The sequence below is a fragment of the Ischnura elegans genome, chromosome 7 (assembly GCF_921293095.1).
Source record: "Ischnura elegans chromosome 7, ioIscEleg1.1, whole genome shotgun sequence".
NCBI lineage: Eukaryota > Metazoa > Arthropoda > Insecta > Odonata > Coenagrionidae > Ischnura > Ischnura elegans.
The window spans coordinates 15401645-15425108 of record NC_060252.1 but is presented as its reverse complement, the minus strand read 5'-3'; the positions used below and the strand labels follow the sequence as shown (position 1 = coordinate 15425108).

The 23464-nt window shown below is 39.6% G+C and overlaps 1 protein-coding gene across 1 annotated transcript; it reads right to left on the bottom strand.

Annotated features, from left to right (window-relative positions):
* Nucleotides 1-64: 64 nt before the first annotated feature.
* LOC124162916 (protein FAM114A2) lies at nt 65-22879 on the bottom strand. The gene is made up of 8 exons (XM_046539652.1): nt 21878-22879; nt 20899-21205; nt 18943-19211; nt 10774-10879; nt 3559-3800; nt 1626-1846; nt 713-854; nt 65-329 (listed from the first exon to the last, which is right to left on the bottom strand). The coding sequence occupies exons 1-8, from the start codon at nt 22490-22492 to the stop codon at nt 252-254; spliced, it is 1980 nt and encodes a 659-aa protein (XP_046395608.1). The 5' UTR covers nt 22493-22879; the 3' UTR covers nt 65-251.
* Nucleotides 22880-23464: the final 585 nt, after the last annotated feature.

Here is a 23464-nt window from a genome sequence, read left to right as displayed (position 1 = left end):
TAGACTAAATGTCTTTCATTCATGATTTTACCTCATTTAATAGGCTTCATTAGTAAACTTCTCAAATTGTTTATAAATTTTATTCACAGTTAACAACAATATTGTCTTTCTTTCATTACTTTTAACACAATAGAATGATTAGAGCCTCCAAATATATACAATAGAAATGTGATTATAGCATACATTAATTTGCATTTTACAAAAAGAATTGTTATTGCTGAATTCCTTTTTAAATAATTTGGGCCAGCATTTTACGCTATTGCTCCCATTTGGAGTACAGGGACCATGAGTTGAAATGCATCCTGGATATATGTGCTGCTGTTAGATGCCTGAGAAATAGAGGAGAAAAATGTGATCAAAATCATCACAAGAATACCAAGTACATAAAATAGAAATCAAATGTACTGAGGGCATCACTGTTAACTCTTTTGCTCCCAAGGCTCCAACAAAAATAGTTCCCAAATGTACCAAATCAACTAGTGATATCTATTCATACTGTTGGATATTCTTAAGTCCCCAGATAACAATTTCAGCCTGTGCCTCCCCCTAGTCAAAAAATCTAAAGTTATGACTCGGAGGCTGATACATTAGCTTTTTGGGCAGGATAGCCCAAGGTGATACACATTGGCTACTTGGTAACAAAAGGGTTAATGATTATTGGTATTAATATTATGATTCATTTCACCGCATGCTCACGGCCAGATAAACCTACCTCCAGAAAAGTACTGGTGATGAATGATTCAACTTTTTCCTTATCAGCAGCTGTTAAAGATTCATCATTTAATTTGGTGGACAAGAAATCTGAGAAGTCTGTGGCAATTTTATTCACCTCTGATATCAAGGCAACAGTTACTCTGTGGAAAAAAAAGTACAGCTCCATTAGCCACACAACTAAGGCTACTTGAAATCTGAGTAACATATTACTACATATTTCTTTGCAATAGAAATGAAAAAAACCGTGACTGTTGTTTAAAATATGTGAATTATTTATTTTCGGAGTGTTTTTTTTGCATTTCTGACTAGAATGTGTTATTTCCTGCCCATGAGGTGGTTTTTCAGAAGCAATCAGTATTTTGTAACCATTATAAAATAAAACCGTTTAGAATACAACAGAATCAACTGTGTCCATTTCATTAAATTCTTAACTTTCCAAAATGAAAATTTAATAAAAATTTTAATAGGTTATAGGAAATCTAAAAATTCCTTCCAGTGGTATACATTTCAGTAAGTTTTTGGTATACATCCTGATGAAACTTAATATTAGCCTTTATTGTGGCCTAAGTTTTTGCATTGTAACTTGCCAGCATGTATCAGCTAACTTTATAACACATAACTTTCAAAGAAACAGATCCCATTATTGCATTTACGTGCATTCAGTTTTCTAAGCTTGGCATCAAAAGTCCTTGATATTTATACATTCTTAAGGAATAGCATATGCAAGAGGCAAAATAAAACAATATTCCAAATTAACCAAAACTTTGTCGGGTTTTCAAGGGTTTTTCGTGAGATTACAACATACCTATTTTTATAACTTAAGAATTCAAACACAATACTCATTCACCTAAATAATACATCGGGATTATTTAGAGAGCAGTTACTGAAAACAAGAACGTTGTTGTACATACCCCACCAAAGCTTTTGATTCTTCCTTCACTTCCCTACTTTTGCCATCTTTCACCAGTAACAGCTCTGTGACCTTATGAAAGACTTCAATGGAATTGGCAGTCAACATAGCCAAGGCTGTGATCGCTTCTTGATGGATGATTTTTGGCTCCGCCTTAGGTACGCCATTATCTCCAACATCAGCTTTCATATCACCCAGGCGATCATGTGTCTCTTTCACACACTTACCATAGAATAAAAAATTGTAAATACTTATGATTAAATTGGGCAGTCCAATCACTTATAAGTACATATTAAAAAGTATAATGATAAAGATAGAAAGGGAGTAACTGATTTAACACATTGAATTCTGAGGGACGAAAATTGTCATCTGCAGGATAGTGTCGGGCAGAAATGATTTCAAACATTGCCCAAGTTTGCATTCTCTTCTCAAGGCCAGCCATCAATGAGCTGTGCCTCCAAATAGCTCTCTAAGTTTTACCTGTCAGTCAGTCAATATGGATTGGAACATATGAGATAGGGGTAGTTGTTGAGTTTTTTTTCCAACAACTTCAATAAACATCAACATGTACTTTGTATACATATATGTCGTTTATAATAAATCATTCAATTGATTTATCCTTTCTCCTCACCCCTAAATCAAGAGATCTACACTCAGTGAAAGTAACTTTAGACATTCTTTCTTTTTATTTATTTTCTTGAAATTGTATCTCATCATTGAGATGTTGCCATTACAATTGCTGTAATTGGTAAGAAAAAAAATAATGCAAATATTTGTTCATATGTGCTCACAAGTAATTGGTGGTAAAATATTTAAATATATGAAAAATATTCTACCACCAAGCATAAATATGGATGAATGTACTTGCGGTCATACAGAGCATGCCCTAAATCAATGAATGTGTTGATATTACAAAGGGCTTCCTCTAGCATGAAAAAAGTTATAAGTGACACAGGATAATGTAGCGTTACATGGATTGAGAAAGTGGGATTTTTTTACATGGTAGGAAGCCTTTTTTCGTTGAGGATTGGCTAGCACTTACTTCATTGAAGATGGAATTTAGTTATTTAAAGGTTCATTATGAGTTAGCTCCATGTATACTATCATCAAGTTAAGTTTTAGATAGTGAAGTTTTGGAAAATTCCTCATCAAAGACAAGGAAGGTTTTACACTTGAAACTCATTGAATAAGGAAAACAAATCATGGCTTAGAGCAGATATTTTTACCATAATCTATTCACTTTATGTTTGCGGGTGAGCTTTCATGACAGTCCCGACCCTCCTGGAAAACTTCGATAATGGGGCAGGGATAGTACCAGTAGGGAGAGTTGGAGCGAACATAACATTGACAATGTACATGGCTGCACTTGTTTGTCACTGAACACGTGTGAATCATGGGTGGCCACAGGTATTTTGGCCCCGGGGCCAAGACAATATACCTACTCATTTGGAAGGTATCGAGGATAAGCGAGGATAAGCTTTCACATAAGCGTATGGCATTGTCAGCTACCACGCTGAATGTGGTGCGTTGGTGAAAGGCATTCTTAAAAACGTACAAGGAGAACACGTGACATTTGACAACATTGTTTCACGAGCAGATTCACGAATGTTAACTCGACGGAGGTCTGAGAGCGAATGACTGAGGCCACGCCTACTGTTTGCTGATTGGCAAAGGGAAAGTCACGTGTCAAGAAACTTTCCCTCCCCTCACCCCCACTTGCTTTGGTCACACCAGCTCACCCACAAAGATAAAACGAACAGAGAATACTTGAAAATATTATTCATTACTTCATCTTCCCAATTGAATTTTGGCCAACATAATTTGCTCAATTTTACACCATCAGGTTTCTCATTTGAAAAATTATTCATGTGCTACAAAAAGTCAATTGGCATTTCAACACTCATAACCGTAATCAATCAACGTGGATTACTTACCTGTATCACCTTATCTGCTGAAACTTCAACACTCAAGACCTTCAGCGACTCCGATATCACTTCTGAGAGTACGGGGACATCCTCAGATTCATCACAGTCTGGTATTTCACACATTTCCTGCACTGCTGCCAGCCGTAGTTGGAGGCCCCTTAGAGCTGGCCCCGTTTCCTTTAAAAGGGAACTCTTGAGCCTGAGATCTGACTGACGAGAGAGCATTTCCAGTGCTTCCAGGTGCACCAATCCTGGAAAAAACATAACTCAATTAATACTCCTGCAAAGCCAAATAAATTGTACATACAGTACACTCATGATTATCTGGGCTAATTAACGATGGGGAGAGACGGCACGAATAATCGGTAAACACGGATAATCCAAACTTTCACTTCAATGTCTTGTAATGTTCATAATTTACGTAAAACAAAAATATATAATTTATACAGTTAATCTGTTATTTAAGAGTGCTTCCTGGACTCATTGAGAGCTTTCTTTGCCAGTTCGCGATCTTTTTAGCAGCGATAATATGGTTGTACTTGTACGTATTATTAATGCTCCATGTAAGGCCTGGTTTAAAAAAACCACACATCCCTGGCTGTGTGATCACGGATACAGAAAAGTGGTTTGCACGAATGCTTCAAAACCACTGCTCGACGTCGGGAACTACACTGTCAGGCACCACACCACGTAGTCGGGTCTCGCACAAGTTGCCCGGGTTGCAACTGCTATGCAACATGTATCCGTTATCAAAGAGCACAGTCGCGCATGGCGAGGCTTGGAAATCTGGAACACGGTGCTCCCGTGAATGCAGCTAGCGCGTGTTCACTTCCGTTTCATGAAGGGGATTCTAATGGAAATAATAAGCCTGGTATATCCTAGCATTAATGCCATAATACTGATGATTTTTTTTGCGTCCGATTTTTTTAATACAGTGAATCCTCGTTTAACGTCACTTACCGTTCCTGAAAAATGTGACGATAAACGAAATGACGTTAATCGAAACGTAATATCCCATAAGAAACAATGTAAAAAGTGAATATCGGCTCCTAGACCTCACAATTCCTACGCGAAAAAAGTGTTAGCGTAACATATCTGGGGCATTTTTTACGATGGGAATGCCAAGCTATGGCATAAATACGAGTTCCTGTCTTCATCGATGACAATAGCAGCACTGACGTAAATCCTTCTCCATTTTTGTATCTTCCCGCATTTGCTTTTCGGCTTCGCTATAGTGCTATGGTGGTCGCCTGGGCATCATCATCGCTGAAACATCGTCGCAGTTACAGGAACCAAAATTATTGTGAACACGGCAAAAAAAGTGACGACAAAAACTCCGAGTTCTACACGGAAAAATTCCTTGAAATCACTTTTTAGGTTCCTGAAAACCATTATGTCCAGTAAAACCTTGCGCACCTACCTAAGAATTCATTTTGCAGAAAATTTGCTAAAACCGTAATCGCAATGAAGAATAAACACACTGTTTTACACTTCGTTTAGACTGACTGTATTACCGCCCACAAAACGAACAACCTGCAACGCCTGCCGCTTCGCATTTTTTTCTAGCGCGAAATTTAAAAGCCTTCACGTTATCGCAAAGCAAAGGTGCGATAAACGAATGACGGTCGCAAAATTTTTGTGACGTTATCGCAAAATGACGTTAAACGGGGTGACGTAGAACGAGGACTCACTGTAAAGATCGCGGAAAAATTGAGGGAGAGTGAAAATCATGCACGGATAATCCGCAACCCGGATAATCGGGAGTCTGCTGTACGTATGTTGGCATGGCATTAGACTTCATTCATTGCCTAAATAAGCAAAAAGCCACAGGATATGACAGAAAATGAGAATATCATAAGCAACTAAAATGTCAGAATTTCTTACTTATACATGATATTATTTCCCGAATATGTGTAGGAATTCATTTCACACAAAAATACTTCCAAGATATTAAGAAGAGACAAGAAAAACTTATTTTAAGAGTTTTATGAATGACAGAAAATGAATGGCAATATCCAAGTAGGGAGCAACAGGGAATGGAGGAAAGAGGTAAGTAGTGACCCATGAATAGGAAAGTACTGTTAACCAACGCTGTTTCAAAACACAGACAGATAAGGTCATCTAAGAACTTCACCATGTTTCTAGGTCAAACAGAATGGATAAAATAGGAGAAATATTTTGCTGAATGCATAGGTCTAGGATTTTTCTCCCAAACAACAAAGGGCTTAAATAATAATTAGGTGGAAATAAGTAGTCAAATATCTCAATGCAAAGGACAAACTTTGCTACACATGATGCATGGCAGAATGTTTCAGGAACACTTGGTGAGGAAATAAATTTGGCAGATGAAGTAAAACCTCCATACAACAAATTTCTTGGGACTGGAAATATCATGACTTCACCATGGGGTTTTTTTTTATAGATTCGATATGCAGGTAGCGGTCTTCTCAGGGGCCTCCAAGTGCTCCGTGCGCTTCACAGGGCTAGCTGAGAAAATTTTTCAATCCTGCTATACTTACCATAAAAATCTTTCCTAATGCGTTGATAAACTAATGCTATTACATACCATCAAAAACCGTGGCTTTCAATGCATAATTTTCAATCTGTGTACATATTTCTAACTGATATTTCTTTCAGAATTACTAGTGGGGTGTGATGCTAACTCACATCATTTTGTGTGGGGGAGCAGTGACTCCAACGATAGAGGTAGAGCCCTAGTGGAGTACCTCATGACAACTAACCTCCAGGTGCTCAACAGGGGCTCCTTACCCACATTCTCAAATAGTTTGAGGGAGGAGGTGCTAGACATCACTTTTTGCACCAATACACTGGTAAGCTCAGTGGGTGAATGGAGAGTATCCAACGAGGTCTCATTGTCAGACCACAGGCATATTCTCTTCACACTTATGTTCGCCGCTGAAAAGCGAACCACATACCGGAATCCTAGGAGCACGAACTGGGTAATGTACCGAGACTATTTAAGGGATAGCCTGTCACAGACTATTCCTAAAAAATTTAACAAAGTGGAGGAGATTGATGCTGCTGCGGAACACCTGCAGAAGTGCATCATCACCTCTTACGAAGTCAGCTGCCCGTTAAGAACCAGGAAAGAGAGTGGTAATCCACCCTGGTGGGGAGCAGAGTTAGAAAGTCTCCGAAAGGAGACAAGAAAACTCTTTAATAAAGCAAAGAGAACCAGGTTGCCGCAAGATTGGGAAACCTTTAAGGACACCCAACGTAGGTACAAATCAGCGATCAAAAGCTCAAAGAAGAAGTCTTGGAGGCGCTTTTGCGAGAATGTGGAGTCAGTTCCACAACTCTCAAGATTTCATAAAATCATTGCAAAAGACCCGGAAGCCGGAGTAGGGTCTCTTTTGCTTCCCTCGGGAGAATATACGTCTTCTAACAAGGAAGCATTAAAACTTCTGTTGGAGACTCACTTTCCAGGCTCCAAAGAGTCGGAGGAGATGCAACAACGGAAGCCTCCCACCCGTCCGGCTGGGACGGACTGGAGATTGGCCTCCAGCATCGTTAAATATGATATAACAAGATGGGCTATAATGAGTTTTAGCCCTTACAAATCGGCCGGCGAAGATGGAATTTTCCCGGCACTTCTACAAGAGGGACAGGAGCTGGTATTACTCCCCATGGTAAGGATATTCCGCTCCTGTCTTGCATATGGGTATATCCCAAAGAAGTGGAGAGCTACCAAAGTTGTCTTTATCCCAAAACCAGGGAAGACGGACTACACTTTGGCCAGCTCATTTAGGGGCATTAGCTTAATGTCTTTCCTGCTGAAAACGCTGGAGAAGATAGTTGACAGATATATCAGAGATGGTCCCCTTAGGGACCATCCTCTGCATCCACATCAGCACGCCTACCAGAAGGGCAGGTCTGTGGAAACTGCACTCCACAACCTAGTCTGCAGGATAGAGAACGTACTGGAACATGGTTTGTATGGGTTTGGAGCGTTTCTAGATATAGAAGGAGCCTTCAACAATACATCCTTTGAACAAATCTGCCTGGCAGCAGACAGGCATGGAATCCATACACATATTGTGAGATGGATTAGATACATGCTTGAGCAAAGAACTGTTACCGCCCGCCTTGGAGGGAGCTCGCTGACGGTGACAAGAGGGTGTCCACAGGGTGGGGTGTTGTCCCCATTACTATGGAATATGGTAGTCGACAGTCTGCTGTCAAACCTCCACAATACCGGTGTATTCACACAAGGATATGCTGATGATATCGTGATCTTGGTTTCAGGCAGATTCCTAGACACAGTATGTGAGCTTTTGCAGAAAGCCCTGGACAGAACAGCCCAGTGGTGTTCCGAAACAGGACTCTCTGTTAATCCAGAGAAGACCAATCTTGTTCTCTTCACTAAGAAAAGGAAGAGAGAGGGATTTACTTCCCCTTACCTCTTGGGAAAGAGACTAACACCGTCCTCGTCGGTCAAATATCTTGGAGTCACTCTAGATTCCAAGCTCAACTGGAGAGAGCACATGGATAGCAAACTCAAAAAAGCATGTGCCTCATTATGGACATGTAGAAGACCCTTGGTAAATCATGGGGCCTTACACCCAGAGCCATTAGCTGGCTATACAATGTAGTGGTGAAACCTAGTTTCCTCCACTGCTCAATTGTATGGTGGAAAAAGACCAAACAAATTACTGTTAGGAACAAGCTTAACCACCTACAAAGAATGGCCTGTATGGGCATTACAGGAGCAATGAGGACGACTCCAACCCTGGCGATGGAAACTCTGCTGAACCTTCCCCCACTTTATGTGGAAGTAGAGGTTCATGCAAGAGCCACGTTATACAGATTGAGAAATCTAGGTACGTGGTATGACAGAGGAAATTTCTCTGGACACAGACAACTGTGGACGGGACTGAGGGAGTCTGGCACCATTTTTGAGATGGGTCGGATTCCATGATGGCGACGTTCAATTCTTCACCGCCTCTTTTTAAAACCCATTCCCAAACAGGGAATGCTGGGCAAAAGAAGAGGGGAAAACCCTTCATAATGGAGGCCAAGTGTGGTTCACCGATGGCTCCATGAAAGAAGGGAAAGCAGGGGCAGGCGTCTACAGCCAATCCCCCCTAGGAGCATACATGTTCCCCTAGGAAGATATGCCACAGTGTTTCAGGCAGAAATCTTTGCTATCCTAACCTGTGTGCACGCCATTGAGGAGACAGGTCTCTACAAGAGACCAATCCATATATGCACCGACAGTCAGGCTGCTCTAAAAGCCCTGAACTCACCTTGGTGCAGATCTAAACTATTGGCTGAATGCTACAAGGCTCTCAATATTTTGGGCAGCCGTTGCAAAATAGAACTTTTCTGGGTACCGGGACATTCAGGTATCACCGGAAACGAGAAGGCAGATGAACTGGCAAAGGCCGGCGCTGAACAGAATCCAATTGGCCCAGAACCAATTGTGCCAGTTGCCCCATCAATGGGGATGGCTGCAATCAAAGTGTGGGGATCAACCCAACACTTAAAGATCTGGCGAGAAACACCGGGTTTACGTCCGGCAAAAACCCTTATAGGAGAGATCTCTCCTAGACTCTAGAGAAGACTTCTTCTTATGAACAGAAGTCAAGTGCGGACGGTAGTAGGCCTGCTTACGGGCCACTATCACGTAATGAGACATATGCACCTGCTGGGGATAACAGACTCAGATAGGTGTAGATGGTGTGAGATGGGAGAGGAAACAACAACTCATCTCATATGTGAGTGCCCCGCAATCATGAGGACTCGATATAGACACCTGGGCTCACCTTTTATAGAGCCCAAGGAAGTAAGAGATCTTCCCATTGGGGACCTTTTGTCCTTCGTTAAGGACATTGGCCTCTATGGGTGATCCATTATCGGTGGTTAGCACAATGGACCTACAGGTCGAAGTGCCCTGGGAGCTGATTCCCCACCGCATAAACTAATCTATCTATCTACCATCAAAAACCGTGGCTTTCAATGCATAATTTTCAATCTGTGTACAGTGAAACCTCGATATAACGACACCCCACGGTGCACTAATAAACACTCGCTATAGCGAATTGTCGCTTTACCGGAGGTGGAGCAAATAATAGCCAATATACCTGTTGCGAACAGATATACAGGAACAGGAGTGGTGCGGCGACAGATAAACATCTATCCGATAAACGTAAGCATAAATCCAGACGAAAGGCGATGTTTTTTTGCATCACTAAATTTCCTTACTCAAATAACGACTAACTATTCAAACAATTTATAAGCGCCGCACTGAATAAAAATCATGCAAAGCATTGTTTCGTCAACCATTATATTTATCGAACGACAGTTTACCACATAAATTTGAGACTGAGCACTCCATTAACTTCATTTCTAACAGATCGCTAGCAATTACGGAGGTTAAGGAGTCTTGATGAAAGTCTTCCGGCGGTGAAACCCTCGCTATGGCGAGAGCCAACACCGAAAGGGTCTCGTAAAAACGAATTTTTTGAAACATGCTTATTATAGGGTCAATTGACGGTGCATCGGCTATCTCTCGTAATAGCGGGGGTGTCGCTATAGCCCGTACTCGCTTTAATGAGGTTCCACTGTACATATTTCTAACTGATATCGTTTTTCTTGTCCATTTTGCTCAACGCCTCATCCATTACTTTAGTTACAGTCTGAAATTACAGGAACACCAAAAATTATGCCTGTGACTTATGTATTTTTAAAGTGCTCCACAATTTTTTTAGGAGCCTAGTTGATATTATACTTGGAGTGTAATAATGTAAGTTGAAATCAAATGCCAGTCTTGCAGCAACTATGCTAGAATGAGCATGTGCTGCCCTTATGACACACAAAATACAATGCATTGTTAGAATCCCATTGAATTACCTGTAAATAATTATGTTTATGACCAAAATATACGATGTAAGTTAGGTGGGACTAGTTAGTTCCCACAAGTAAAAACGTGGAAGTTGGCAATGCACTGAGGTCACAATGGCAATCTCAGATGATGATGCCTCTGTAGAAGTTACGCACTATTGGTTTTCTGTTGGCATATCTGTTCTTTGATGCCAAATTGCAGTACCATCCTCGAGTACAACAGGTAATACATCAAATGTAATTATTAATTGTAAAGTGTAGACCTGCGTTGAGAACACAATCCCATAGGGTGATATTTAATCCTCCCCCTCTGCCATCAAACCATGGGGCCCCTAAAAATTTCAGAAGCCTTGCACTTACCTTGGTAATCATCAAACAGAGTTTCAAAGTGAGCTTTTCTAGCAGCCTCTTTCTCTTCGGCTAATTTTGCCTCTGATTCAGCCTTTTCCTTAGCCTCTCGTAGTACCTGGGCAAAAAATGGCAAATAAAGAAATAAGTTACAACATTACACACACTTTCATCATTGAACATGTATCATACCCTTCAAAATCAAGTAACATGTATTTTTAAAGCTACAGTTTCAGTGGCAGAATTTTCTAACACCTACTGATGACATCCAAGGAAAGAGAGAGCATGTAACTGCTAAACGGTGTTTTAGTTTGAAACGATATTTCATGAAGTTAAGCTTGTAGTATGCGATTGTTGTTACTGTGCTTGTGTGTAAAATTGTGTTGTAGGTATGATGACAATTTTTTTAATCGCACATAATTATTTTCATAAATTTCAAGTATTTCGGTTTGTTTCAAAATGAATTTCCAATGTTGTTTATTGATTTAAAGGTTTACTGATTTGATGGTTTATTGATCTGTTAACATGTGCTATCATAAGTCTGTTCCGCACATTCTCTGCAATATGTAGGTAACAGCTGCAGAGCTAGTAGGCGATCTTCATTGTACCAATTAAATATTTTGCTGTGACGAGATGACGAAGACGACTGTTTCACCATTCTCATAGTTTTTTGCATGTTTTTCTTCACTCTTTAGACCGTAGAAGCCAAACATTTACGTTTAAACAATTATTAATGATTCATTGATATAATTGAATAAACAATGAGTAAAATGACGTGTGACATGACCTTATAGAGCCTCGGCAGAATTTCATATAAAGGCTTTAACCACTAGGCCTGATGATGATACCATGTATTGAAACCGGTCGCAGTGTTAATTAAATTGTGGAACCTGCCATTGTCTTCCTTTTTGTTTCATCACTCATCTGGGTATTAAATTTTCCCATGTCCAACCCGTGGTGGGTATTTAATTTTACACTAACAAGGAGACTTTGCCTAACCGATGTCAAGAAAGAAGATGAAACCTTTTTTATTTGAAAGTAGACACTTAGATAGGAATACAGTTGAAGGGTTTTGTCCAAATACGCCCGGGTTTGAGAGAAAAAAGCATTTAAAAATAGAAAAATATGGTCACGTTGAATTTAATATTAAAAATTTCGCGTATTGTTTAAAAGCGATTTGGCCGAGTGGTAGCGTACCGCACTCCTGAAGTGAAAGTCCAGGGTTCGAGACTCGGTGAGAGTAAATTTTTTCCACTCTGCCACCTCCTCCATTTTTTGTAATCCGTTCCATCCTCTTCTAATTTGTTCATTTAGGACGTTTTACATTTTTTTATTTGACTGTTGTTTGAGAATAAGCCCTAAACTGATATTTTTGTCGCTAGCTAACCCTTACTTCGAAATATTCTTTCCGTGCCAAGATTCATGAAAGCAGGAGTGGTAAAACTGTGGTGCTGGCTTCGAAGTGAAGGGAACTCATTTCCAAAGCAAAAGATTTTAAACATATTGTCTCCGAAGAGTCTCCTAGGTTCCTGCTGTTGTAGTATTTAGAATATACAACAATTTTCACTCGTCTACCTGTATGATCAATTTGGAGTATTCCAAGTGCTAAACGTCGCTATTGCTCTTCTGACTGTTGTTGCTCTCCTGTAGTCTATTTTTTTACCTTGGTAATCGTCAGGAAATGCCCTTATAACTTAATTTATTTTGCTGAATAACTTTTGCCGCATGTATTTTGTTACCGAGAACCTATTCAAGCGAATTCGATTTACCGGAGATATTGAGTTCAAAGTTAAAAGGCTAAAATGTTTGTGTATAATAGGATTTGGAAAGGAAGAAAGAAATTTTGTCCTCAACACCTGAATAGTTGAAGGGCTAGTCGATTAGAACGAAGTTTTTTCAACACATAGTAACCTGGATAGGAGGTCGAAGTACCATCTATATTTTTCATTGGAATAGTAAGCCATTTTCGGGCACCCTGCCGACCATTATTCCCTACTCCTCTTGCCCTAACCGATCGATGTGCGAGATATGCTTTCCTCCCACAAACTTACTCTCCTCTCAATGTCAGAGTCCTTATTTCCGCGTATTTAGGTGCCTAGAGATTTTAAACAAGCTGTACAAGCTGGAGAAATTGTCGTTACATGTGAACTTTTAATTACCTGGAATATACTACTCGGCCAACTTAAAATTGGTTCATGGCCTGCACCTGTTGATGTCGATGTCCATATGATAGTACTGTTTTTAGCTTGGCTTGTCGGCTCGTCCCTTCCCTTTTCTTTTTTCATGGCCTCGCCAGACTCCCATTTTCCTACACTTCTTTTGCTTTTTCCCGCAGCACAATATTATTCGGTTTTCTCCTGCTTTCATTAGATCTTCTGCTCACGAGAAATCTCTGTCGCGTAAAGGACCATTTATTGGAGGAAATACCTCCATAATATAAAGCACAAATATATAAAATTGAATAATCTGCAATGCCATTGCCTTCTCCAATTTTTCATTATCTATTTATTACTTCGCCTCTACATTAATTTGGATGATAATTGTAATAAAACAAGAAAAGCAAGTAATTGAAAAGCACCATGCTCTTTCTATAAAACTGCTACCTGAGCATTCGCCATTGTGTTTCTTTATATCTTCAAGGAAACATAATCCCCTTAACATTTTTAAACAATTTAATTCGCTACTAGCTTCGAGGCATATCATGCATACCTTAGCATATCATTGAACGCTGGTTAGGACAACTGATGATGCACGATTGAATAGATTTTTATTCCATCCTCATGTGAGAATATCTCTCTTTTCCCTTGAAGGAGGAAGGTGCAGTTCTGGTTTCGTGCGATAAACTGCTTTACTTTCCTGTAAAAATAAACATAGCACGGTTGGCTTACGGATGTGCACTTCGGTGGTATAGTTTTTACGCTGTATATCGGTTCTCCTTCCCCTTCGATAAATAGTTCATCATAAATGTAACTATTTTTTTGTCCCCCAAAAATCAATAAGCAATAAAAATGTATTGTTTTTAACACATGGCCGGAGAACATTTTTTTTTTTTAATTTGAAATACAACCCAGTCGTAAGTTTTCCAGATTTAGAATACACAACAGAAACATTTAAAAATTCACTCTCCAGTTTCTTCGCTCACTTGCGGACCAAAATCACCTCCAGATTCTGATAAGCACAATAAAAACTTTAGGAAGCAGCTTTCCTGCGCTGTATATGAGTGTATTACTTTGATCACGCTCCCAAGAGCAACCTGAACAATATTCTCCCTTTCTTGATCGCGTTCTCTTTATATCCACCTCTACGGACACCCGGTCTGATCTGTATTAATTACGAAATCCATTACATTTGGAGATTGGGCTTTTTGTTTGCTTCTGAAACGTCATTGCCGATTGCAATATTTCTTCAGCACACGCTTGCTCGCCCGCTGATACGTATTTAGTTAATTTACGTTGCACGATTCGGTGTCTCTTCTTAAAAGATGCAACCCATGAAGCACCAGCAGGGAATTCAAATCCGGGAGATATGTGCTGAAATCACGCATAAGTAGCTATTCTTGTAAAGTCCGAGTCATCAGCGGCTCATTGCTGTTCCTGGGTTCGACAAAGTGATCGTATACCCATCTGTAGATCATTTCAAGCTTGTCGAGTTTCGTTCCCCCTGATTTTATATCTTTCTCCCGTATGTAACCGGGGAAACTCTCTAGAGACAATATGTTTAAAATCTTTTGCTTTGGAAATGAGTTCCCTTCACTTCGAAGCCAGCACCACAGTTTTACCACTCCTGCTTTCATGAATCTTGGCACGGAAAGAATATTTCGAAGTAAGGGTTAGCTAGCGACAAAAATATCAGTTTAGGGCTTATTCTCAAACAACAGTCAAATAAAAAAATGTAAAACGTCCTAAATGAACAAATTAGAAGAGGATGGAACGGATTACAAAAAATGGAGGAGGTGGCAGAGTGGAAAAAATTTACTCTCACCGAGTCTCGAACCCTGGACTTTCACTTCAGGAGTGCGGTACGCTACCACTCGGCCAAATCGCTTTTAAACAATACGCGAAATTTTTAATATTAAATTCAACGTGACCATATTTTTCTATTTTTAAATGCTTTTTTCTCTCAAACCCGGGCGTATTTGGACAAAACCCTTCAACTGTATTCCTATCTAAGTGTCTACTTTCAAATAAAAAAGGTTTCATCTTCTTTCTTGACATCGGTTAGGCAAAGTCTCCTTGTAAGCCCAATTTCTATTTTTCTTGTAGGAAGATAAAGCACCAACATTTCAATATTTTTGTTCACTATAAAACCAATATATTCAGCATCGGTTTGAAATTTTGAACATTTGTGGTTTGAAAATTAAATTTAATAATAAAAATTAATTGTTTAAAAAAGTTACAAAGGAGAATAATGATCTATTTCGTACAAGTGATGAATACATTGGCATAGAATGAATACTAACTATTTTTTGTCTGCTTAGTGGTACCAAAATGTTTAGAAAGATATCAACAAGTAAATTGCAGCGTTAGAAATTTTGCCAATTCAAGGGGCAAAGTAGGCAACCGCACATTACAAAAAAAAATTATTTTTTTTTACTCTTTCCTCTTCTATGATAAAAGAAAATTTTAAATGATTACTAGACTTCATTTCTGTTAAAAACACTTCATATTTTACAATACCATCGAATAAAAACTACAAAAATGTAATTGTTTGAAGTAAACAAGATGAGAAATGAAATTATAAATAATTAGAATGGTAAATCATGACCATTGTTATAAATTGGCTGACCATCTGATATTCTAGTGCAACTATCTCACAAAGAACATTTATTTAAAAATCAATGAATGTGTATTTTTAGAAATCACTTTGAACGTTATATAATCTGAAGCATAAAGCAGGACATAGAACAGAACAATCAGGACACAAATATTTTGTTTCCTTCCTTTTCCCCTCTTTGAAGCATGCAACACATCTTTTTATATGGGGAACTTTGTGGCTGTTGGGGGGACAGTATCAAAAAAATGTCTCTCGGTAAGGCGAGAAGGCGTAGGGGATTTAGATGGCCTTCCCTGGAGTACTAGGACCTCTACTCCATACTTTGCAATCAGTATTTCAGCAAGTAAGATTAGAAAACCTTGTCGACTCAATTTCCCCTTGTTCTTTTTGTAAATCGCATAAGCATTCAGTATTGCTAAGTCTATCAAGTGCCGAAATATTTTTGATAGTATTTTGTTAGTCGATTTCTAGCAATTTTTTTACATGTTCATGAGTTGATCGCTTCCATCAACCCCACCCATAATTTTATTGTAATCTTGTACCGCAATTGTTTTCACCACTTTTTTACCCAATTTTTTCCGTTTTGCACGTTTCAGTTTCATGAAATAATAATAATAAAATGCCTTTATTAGGGCGAGGTTGAGACTGAAAAGTCCCCTCTTCCACCTGAAATGTGGTCACCATTACCACATCTCCTTCATCCTTCCACTTCATCACCATCTGTATCCCACAAAATGCCGCCACCATTTCTCCTTTCTTTTGGCAGATTTTACCGATTTGGGATATTCTTTCCTATTTGACAGCATCGCCCCAACCACACCCGTTCTATTCTCGCATAACTTGTCCACTAATGTCACAATGTGAAGTGCACCAATTGTCTAAATATATAGTATGCCCTTACCTATAAGATCATCGGCTGAAGCATGTACGATCCTGGCGCTGACATTTTATCCTTTATATTTGTCGGCATACATTGTGTCCTTTCCCGTATTAATAAAAAAATTCCTTGCGTAGCGTGACTCACTTCCATATAGCACAAAAATTTTATATCAAATTTACTCCACTTTGATAGTATGTACTGCTTCCAAGAGATCATACCCATCCACATCAGACGGGATTCATCGACAACAATAGCCTGATTGGGCGAGTGAATTGATGAAAATTTATTTTTCAAAAACTGAAGAACTGGCTCAATTTAAAAAACATCCTATTGTTGATATCAGCATTGAAAGTTTTGTTATCCACAAAATGTAAAACTTTCCGAGGGAGAAGGAACCTTTTTCACTAAAAGCTTTAGGAAAAAAGAGAGTAGCGATGTTTCCTCTTTTACTAAAATATATCGCATAATCGGGTTTCAGTACAATACCCTGTAGTATAAAAACTCCTTGCAACACTCTTATTTCATTCCCAGTTGTCTCAACCGAACTCCGTGCCCTAGAGTGTGGCTTCAAGTTAACATTTGCCGCAAGGACTTGCTGAGCATAAATATTCGTCTGCTCAATTATCATAGTGTACAGATTCTCATCCACAAATAATTTATAGCATTTTGGGATGTCATCCTCAGCCTCAATATCCACATTCAATCCAGATTTACGTGAGAAACTGAACTTCTCTCGCAATTCCTCTCGAGCACTCCACACGTAAGGATACCCAGGTTGATTGGTAACCTCCACCTCCAAAAGATCGTCGTTTTCATCACTTTCGCTGTCACTTACATTAGTGTTGACGTAATCGTCATCCAGATACTCAGACGCACTTTCATCTTTGCTCTCTTCTAAAATGTGAGCCATTTCGTCTGCACTAGGTTCAGATCGTTTTCTTTTATTCGATGGAACAATATTAGAAAACGTGAGCAAACTTGATGGAAATTATTCCTATTCCAAAAGCGAGAGAACTTCAAAACATTTATAAAACATTCACTTGTCGTTCACACTACAAATCCCCAAAACCGCGAAAAACCTTCCAATCTAATGCTCAAAGACATCTGAGGACTATTTAGGTAGCTAAAGATATCCAATTCAGTTACCCTGCTCATAGAGAATAACTGAGCAGACCACCATCGCCACCATCTGCGAAGGATTACAAGGGTAGAGAAACAATAATTTCTTTAGGAAAAAACGCGCTGCTAGGTAGAGAAGAGTACGCGATAAAATGAGTCTTTCTTGTTACTCAAGCCGTCGAGATAGCATTCAATTTTCCTTGCCAAGGAAAGAGGCAGTATTTGTATACAAGTAAAGGATTTGCAACACGTTCCTTTCCGCCGTATTTTCGCCGAATTCACCCACTGGAGCGCCGCTTCAGTCATTATGACCAACGCGGAGGGTGCTTATCTTGAGAGAAGGTTAGATTACAATACTCAGTCTCTCAGTTTGGCAACTTCGTTCCCAGATGGTTGCGCAAGCTAATCGTATTCATAACACTTTATAGTTTATCCTGATCTACGGTATGCTACAAGTGGCAAAAAAAGTTCAATCAAAGCGACCAAAGCTGTGTGAAAAGAATGGGATCGGTAATTATGACCGAAGCAGCAAGGAGCGTTTACTAATAGCATAGCTTTCAATAAAATACATGCAGGAGAGTGAAAATAATAGATACATTCGCATGAAAATCGGAGAAAATAAAGGTATAAAAATACGTCAAGGGGCAATTAGAATGCAACCCGCAATGCAGCGACAGAGCTATGCTACGAGACGCATAAGTACATAAAAAAATGTCTGAAGTATCATATGCCGGGCAGAAAGTGACCTCAATGGAGCCATCTACGAGTTGCAGTAGGTGTGTGATGGAATATCACAGCATATCCATTGTAAATGAACATTAAATCGGCGTGGCGTATATATACGGCATACCCATTGAGGGTTAAACCCCTCATGACGAATATATACGGCATACCCAGATGAGTGGTTAAGTTCAGCTTTCCACCTTTTTTTGTGGCGATGGTAGCGTGCTTACTCACATGTCGAAAAAGGTTTTCACTGGGTTTGAAAGAGGGAGTGAATTTTTGTATGGACAAGCTCACTCCTACAACTCAAGCATACCAAAAGGTCACGTAACCCTAGGGGTTGGGGTTGGTTTTTCTTGGTCTTATCCTAACATTAAATAATCTGTGAAATTGATCATATATTCACAGTTTAATAGTGTGACTCACATTTCTTTTTCTGAGGAGTCAGGAATGCCCCTTGTGAGTAATCATACTCGAAAATTGCAAAAGAATAATGCCGGTTTACAACTATGGACAGAGGCATGCTATTGTTTAAATGATAACAAATACCTCAAGCACACATTTTAAACCAGCTTCTTAGTATTCTCAAAAGGGGATTTTGTCTGCATATTCAGAAAGATCGAATTGCCAACCTGAAAGACCGTGCCTCCCCAATGTAGGGTTAAGTTGCTGTTCAGTGCACAAACCTGAGATAGCACCACAGTGTCTCGGTCCCCAAGAAGCAATGCCCGCTTCTTCTTCAGTCCTGGATCACCTTCCTGAAGAACTTCCATTGTTTTCTTGCCAATCACCTCCAAAGTGTCCAATCCAGTGGAGAAAACTTTGCCCGTCACTTGAGTGACACCAGACACAAGGCTCAGCAACCCTGCTCCTGCTACCAGGCCACCATCCCCACCATCATCATTCCAGTCACCCCACGCCTCCATCTCCAACTCGGATGTATCACCATCGTCACCTACAGCGACATTAAAAGGCATAATATAATTCTGATACAGAGGCAACCTTGATACATGCCTTGGAGCAACATTATCAGTGGAGATGGCTAAAGTAAGTACCACAAAAATGTACCTGGGGTCAGATACGTTTACTTCTAAAAATTTAGAACCAGTCACAAGTAAAAGTTACTTTTTGTAGATTTTTTAAAAATCCCACTCAAGACACCACTATCAGATGAGTTTTGTTAAACTTCTATTTATAACTCGTGATGACTGTAGTCAACTATAAACGACAGACGCAGCTGGAGAACCCGGAACTTGGCAGTCATCATGAACAATGCCACGGAAACCTACGCACAAATTTTTCTATTTATAACTCATTACTTTGAATTAACAGATCATTTATTTTATTTATAATCCACTGCATTTAGTTGATAGTAGAGAAAAACATCAGATATCTTATATAAGAGTAAGTGGGACAGGGTTAAATTTGGAAAAAATCTTGGATTGTCATGCATAGTGGGAAGAGGGAATTAAAAAAGGTATAGATCAACTAACATATGTACTACCTTATGATTACATTTCCAGTTTCTGATTTACCCTAATTTGGACTGCAACTACAGCACTCACTGGGAAAACATTATATCAGCTGGACTTTATAATGTGGTAATACTGCATTACAGTGGCGTAACTAAGAATATGCTTTGGGACAGGATGGAATGGCCTGGGGAGGCGAACAACACCCAGACAGTCAGGAAATTTTTTTGAAAAATGGCATGCCTGGATATAAGTTTTACATCATTTTGGTACTAAAAATTTAACTTTAAGCAGGTACAGTTATTAAATTTCTAAACCATACAATAGTTTAAAATAACTCTTTATTTTCTCTGAGCCTTTGGGGAGGGATCTATCCCCTCATTCCCCCCATAGTTATGCCACTGCTGCAGTATAGTTTTACTTCGTGACTCAATGGAGCCTCATTCTCGCTGACTCGGTGATTAATCTCGAAGGTTGGTTTGGACGAGTGATGGCAGAGCTCAAGCTAGACTAAGCCACAGTCATGTGAACATTAAACATTCAGGGTAGTGGGGCCAAGTGCTTTTCCAGGGTGCATTGGGTGTGAGGTAGCCTAGTTTTTAGCATGCTTGGATGCTGATCAAAGGGTCCCAAGTTCAAATCCCAGGTGAAGCCTTTGGATACCCTAGGAAAAAATCCACAGAACACAGGGTGGCCCATGGAAACAAAATAACTCAGAATTTGTGAATCTCGCATGCCTGTGGCTTCCTCTGGGTAAGCTAGACCTTCACTTAAGCAAACCAACCTACTGGTAGCATCAGCGAGTAAGGAATAAGTCACAGTGTTTACAATCCAATGGTAGATACGACTTTTGGTTAATCTAAAAAGAGGTTTGGTAATTTTTTCAAAGATTTTTACTCCACATTAACTGGTTTTGTCGCATATATGTCTGTAGATGGCATCTTTACATACATGAGTTCAGATCTGATAAATTCTACAGCCATCTGAACTTACATTACTGATAATGTCACCTATGCATCAAAACCGGTTGATGTAGAAAAAAATATCTGTAGAAGAAATGAATTTTCAGGAAATCAATAAATTTTCTAGGGTTGATGTTTATTTGATATAACTCCATAATCATCTAACTTAATATCGTTAAGATTGAGATGTTGAAAATTAAATTGAAACCTTCTCCTTTTTGATCAGTTGGCCCTGCACCCAATTCTTCCACCTTCTCCTTCTCTTCCTTCATCCTCCGAGCTAGCTCTTCCGGACTTGGTGCTCCAATGCCAGCTTCCACTGTTTCCAAAACTGTACTGATTCCTTGGGTCACCTGGCTACCAAGAGTGGAGACACTCAATGTGGCTGTATTGAGCAGGCTGGACCCCCAACCTCCCAAGCTGCCCAGGCCTCCTGCTCCCATCAGTCCTTTACCAAACCCCCATCCTGATGACTCCTCATTGACCTCTTCAGTATCTGCCTTTGATGAACTACCCTATGGGTTCAAGAGCAGTCCAATTCAATTAAAATCGTTATTCCACAGCCCTTATAGATGAACGATTTTCAGACAATGACAAAATGACCTCAGCTTACCAACTTGATAGCAAGAAAAGGACATACTCATCATTATCTAACGGCTATCTATATCTATAGGGCTAGGACATACTCTTGGTACAGATACTATCATAATAAAAAGTGGCACATTTCCCGGAGAAATTACGAACTCTAAACAAGGTACAATAGTTTCGCTCAGGGCAATTGAGTAGAAGGTAACCAAGAGCTCTGAAGAAAGTTAGGGCGTCATAATTTTTCACCAAATTTTAGATCACTACTGAGGATTAAAAACCACTATGGATTCCTGTCGGCAGGATTAATCTAACAGAAACTGAATCTAGATGGAAATAGAAGCGGCTATGACCAGACGTACTGAGACAATTGAGGGCTAGGGTTAATGCTTTCTTCCCCAAATTTGAACAACGCTTAAAATATTTCTCGAGGCCCAGTATCAAACTGTCCCCTTAGAGGCACCTTCGGTGGCCGAAGATCCGACTGGCAAACTGCAGGAGCAATGTATTTAACAGACACTTCTACCATCTCATTGTCAATATAGAAGGCCTCGAAAAACCGAATAAATAACACATCAATATCAACTTTGAAAAAAACTCACCTTGGCGAAAATCGAATTAGACCCCAGTGACGCAGTCGATGATTCAGCTGTGTCACTTAGCACTTTTTCTTCTCTGTTTACTGGATCTGACTGAGGTGCAACAGACGGTTCAGGTGTCTTACTATCCTCAGCTGTCGACGCTTTAGAAGATATTCTAACTCCTAACTTCATTGGACCAGACCTGCTTTCTTTGGTCTTAGTAGGCTTTCCTCTGTCTTGCCTCCTGCCCGGTTTCTGCTTCACAGAATCTTGAACCTCCTGACTTGAAACTGATTCATGAACACCGGATTTTTCTTCGGCCGTTTCGTCAAAGGAATGATCATTTTTACTCACACTTTTGGGATCTCCCTTGATCACACACTTACTATCCACTTCGACTCCAAGTACATCGTCGGTTTTCAAAGAGTGAAAAGTTCCTGTATCATCACATGCTGTTCCGCTGGATAAATTTGAGGATGGGGCAGAATTATTATCGCTGGTTGAACATTCTCTGGTTGTAGTCGGTTCAGCACCATTTGGTTGCAATTTAACAGCAGCACTTAACTTAAGCCCAGAACTGTCGCCTTCAATATCCTCGTCGGCACTTTCAAAATCTTCACTATCGGAAGTAGCCATGATCACCCAAATAAATTATGATAAAATTGTATTCTAGATACAAGAAAAATTATTTAATGTCTATCATGGGGCGCGTAAATACAAAATTCTCTAATTCAGAGCATCCAAACTTGATGATACCGAACAAACATGTTAGGAAGACAGACCATCATTAACAACCTGGATTTTTAGGATACAGCACAGTGTCAACCATCCATTTGCAAGTTGTCTCTGGAAGAGCGATGCCCTGATAATTTTTCCAGGAAATAGAGAAGCTCACAATAGTCCTTAACAAGACAACAAATTAATAACTCCACTAACGACACTCCCATCAACAAAACATCTGTGGGCCTTTAACCACCTTTAACTCTCGATATGACGAGGCCACCACGTCGACTGAATCGATATAATCGATACCATCGATACTCTCTATGACACCGATTGCCGATTGCTATCTTACATTCAGCTTCACATTCAACGTAATCACAGGTGATCACCGGATCACAGATTCTCTGGCGTGGCCATCACGTCTTCTGGCAGTGCAAGTGCGCTCCAGAAAGAGTAGAGTTGCAATCCTCGAATTTGTATCAGTGCTCACAAGGTGCCACGCAATCTCTCGTGGTTTCACACATTTCTGAGAATTTGCGTCGAGTATTTTGTTTTTTTTTTGTAAAAATGTTTTACAATATATATTTTCACCGGGCGCTGGCTATGTGTGGCACGTTTGATTAGAGGCATTGCGTATTTACAAATAAACTTGGTCAATATTGACCGATATTGACTCAAATTTAGCGTTGAAAATCGTGAAAATGCTCTTATTCCATTAATGAATGCACAATTGCATGATGGAATGACATTGCCATGATTAATTAATACATTACTATGTACAGAGATTACTGCTATAGAACTATACGCTATATTAGTTACCTAAGGAGAAATTTTCAAGGAGACGATTATAATTATTATTACCGACATAGCTTAGCATTTCAAGGA

Excerpts from the sequence above, each read along its gene's own strand:
- LOC124162916 (XM_046539652.1), bottom strand. The coding sequence starts at position 22,492 with ATGGCTACTTCCGATAGTGAAGATTTTGAAAGTGCCGACGAGGATATT. Across the intron at positions 1,847-3,558 it reads CAGCAGATAAGGTGATACAG|TGTGTGAAAGAGACACATGA; the intron begins GTAAGTAATCCA and ends TTCTATGGTAAG. Across the intron at positions 330-712 it reads TCACCAGTACTTTTCTGGAG|GCATCTAACAGCAGCACATA; the intron begins GTAGGTTTATCT and ends TCTATTTCTCAG.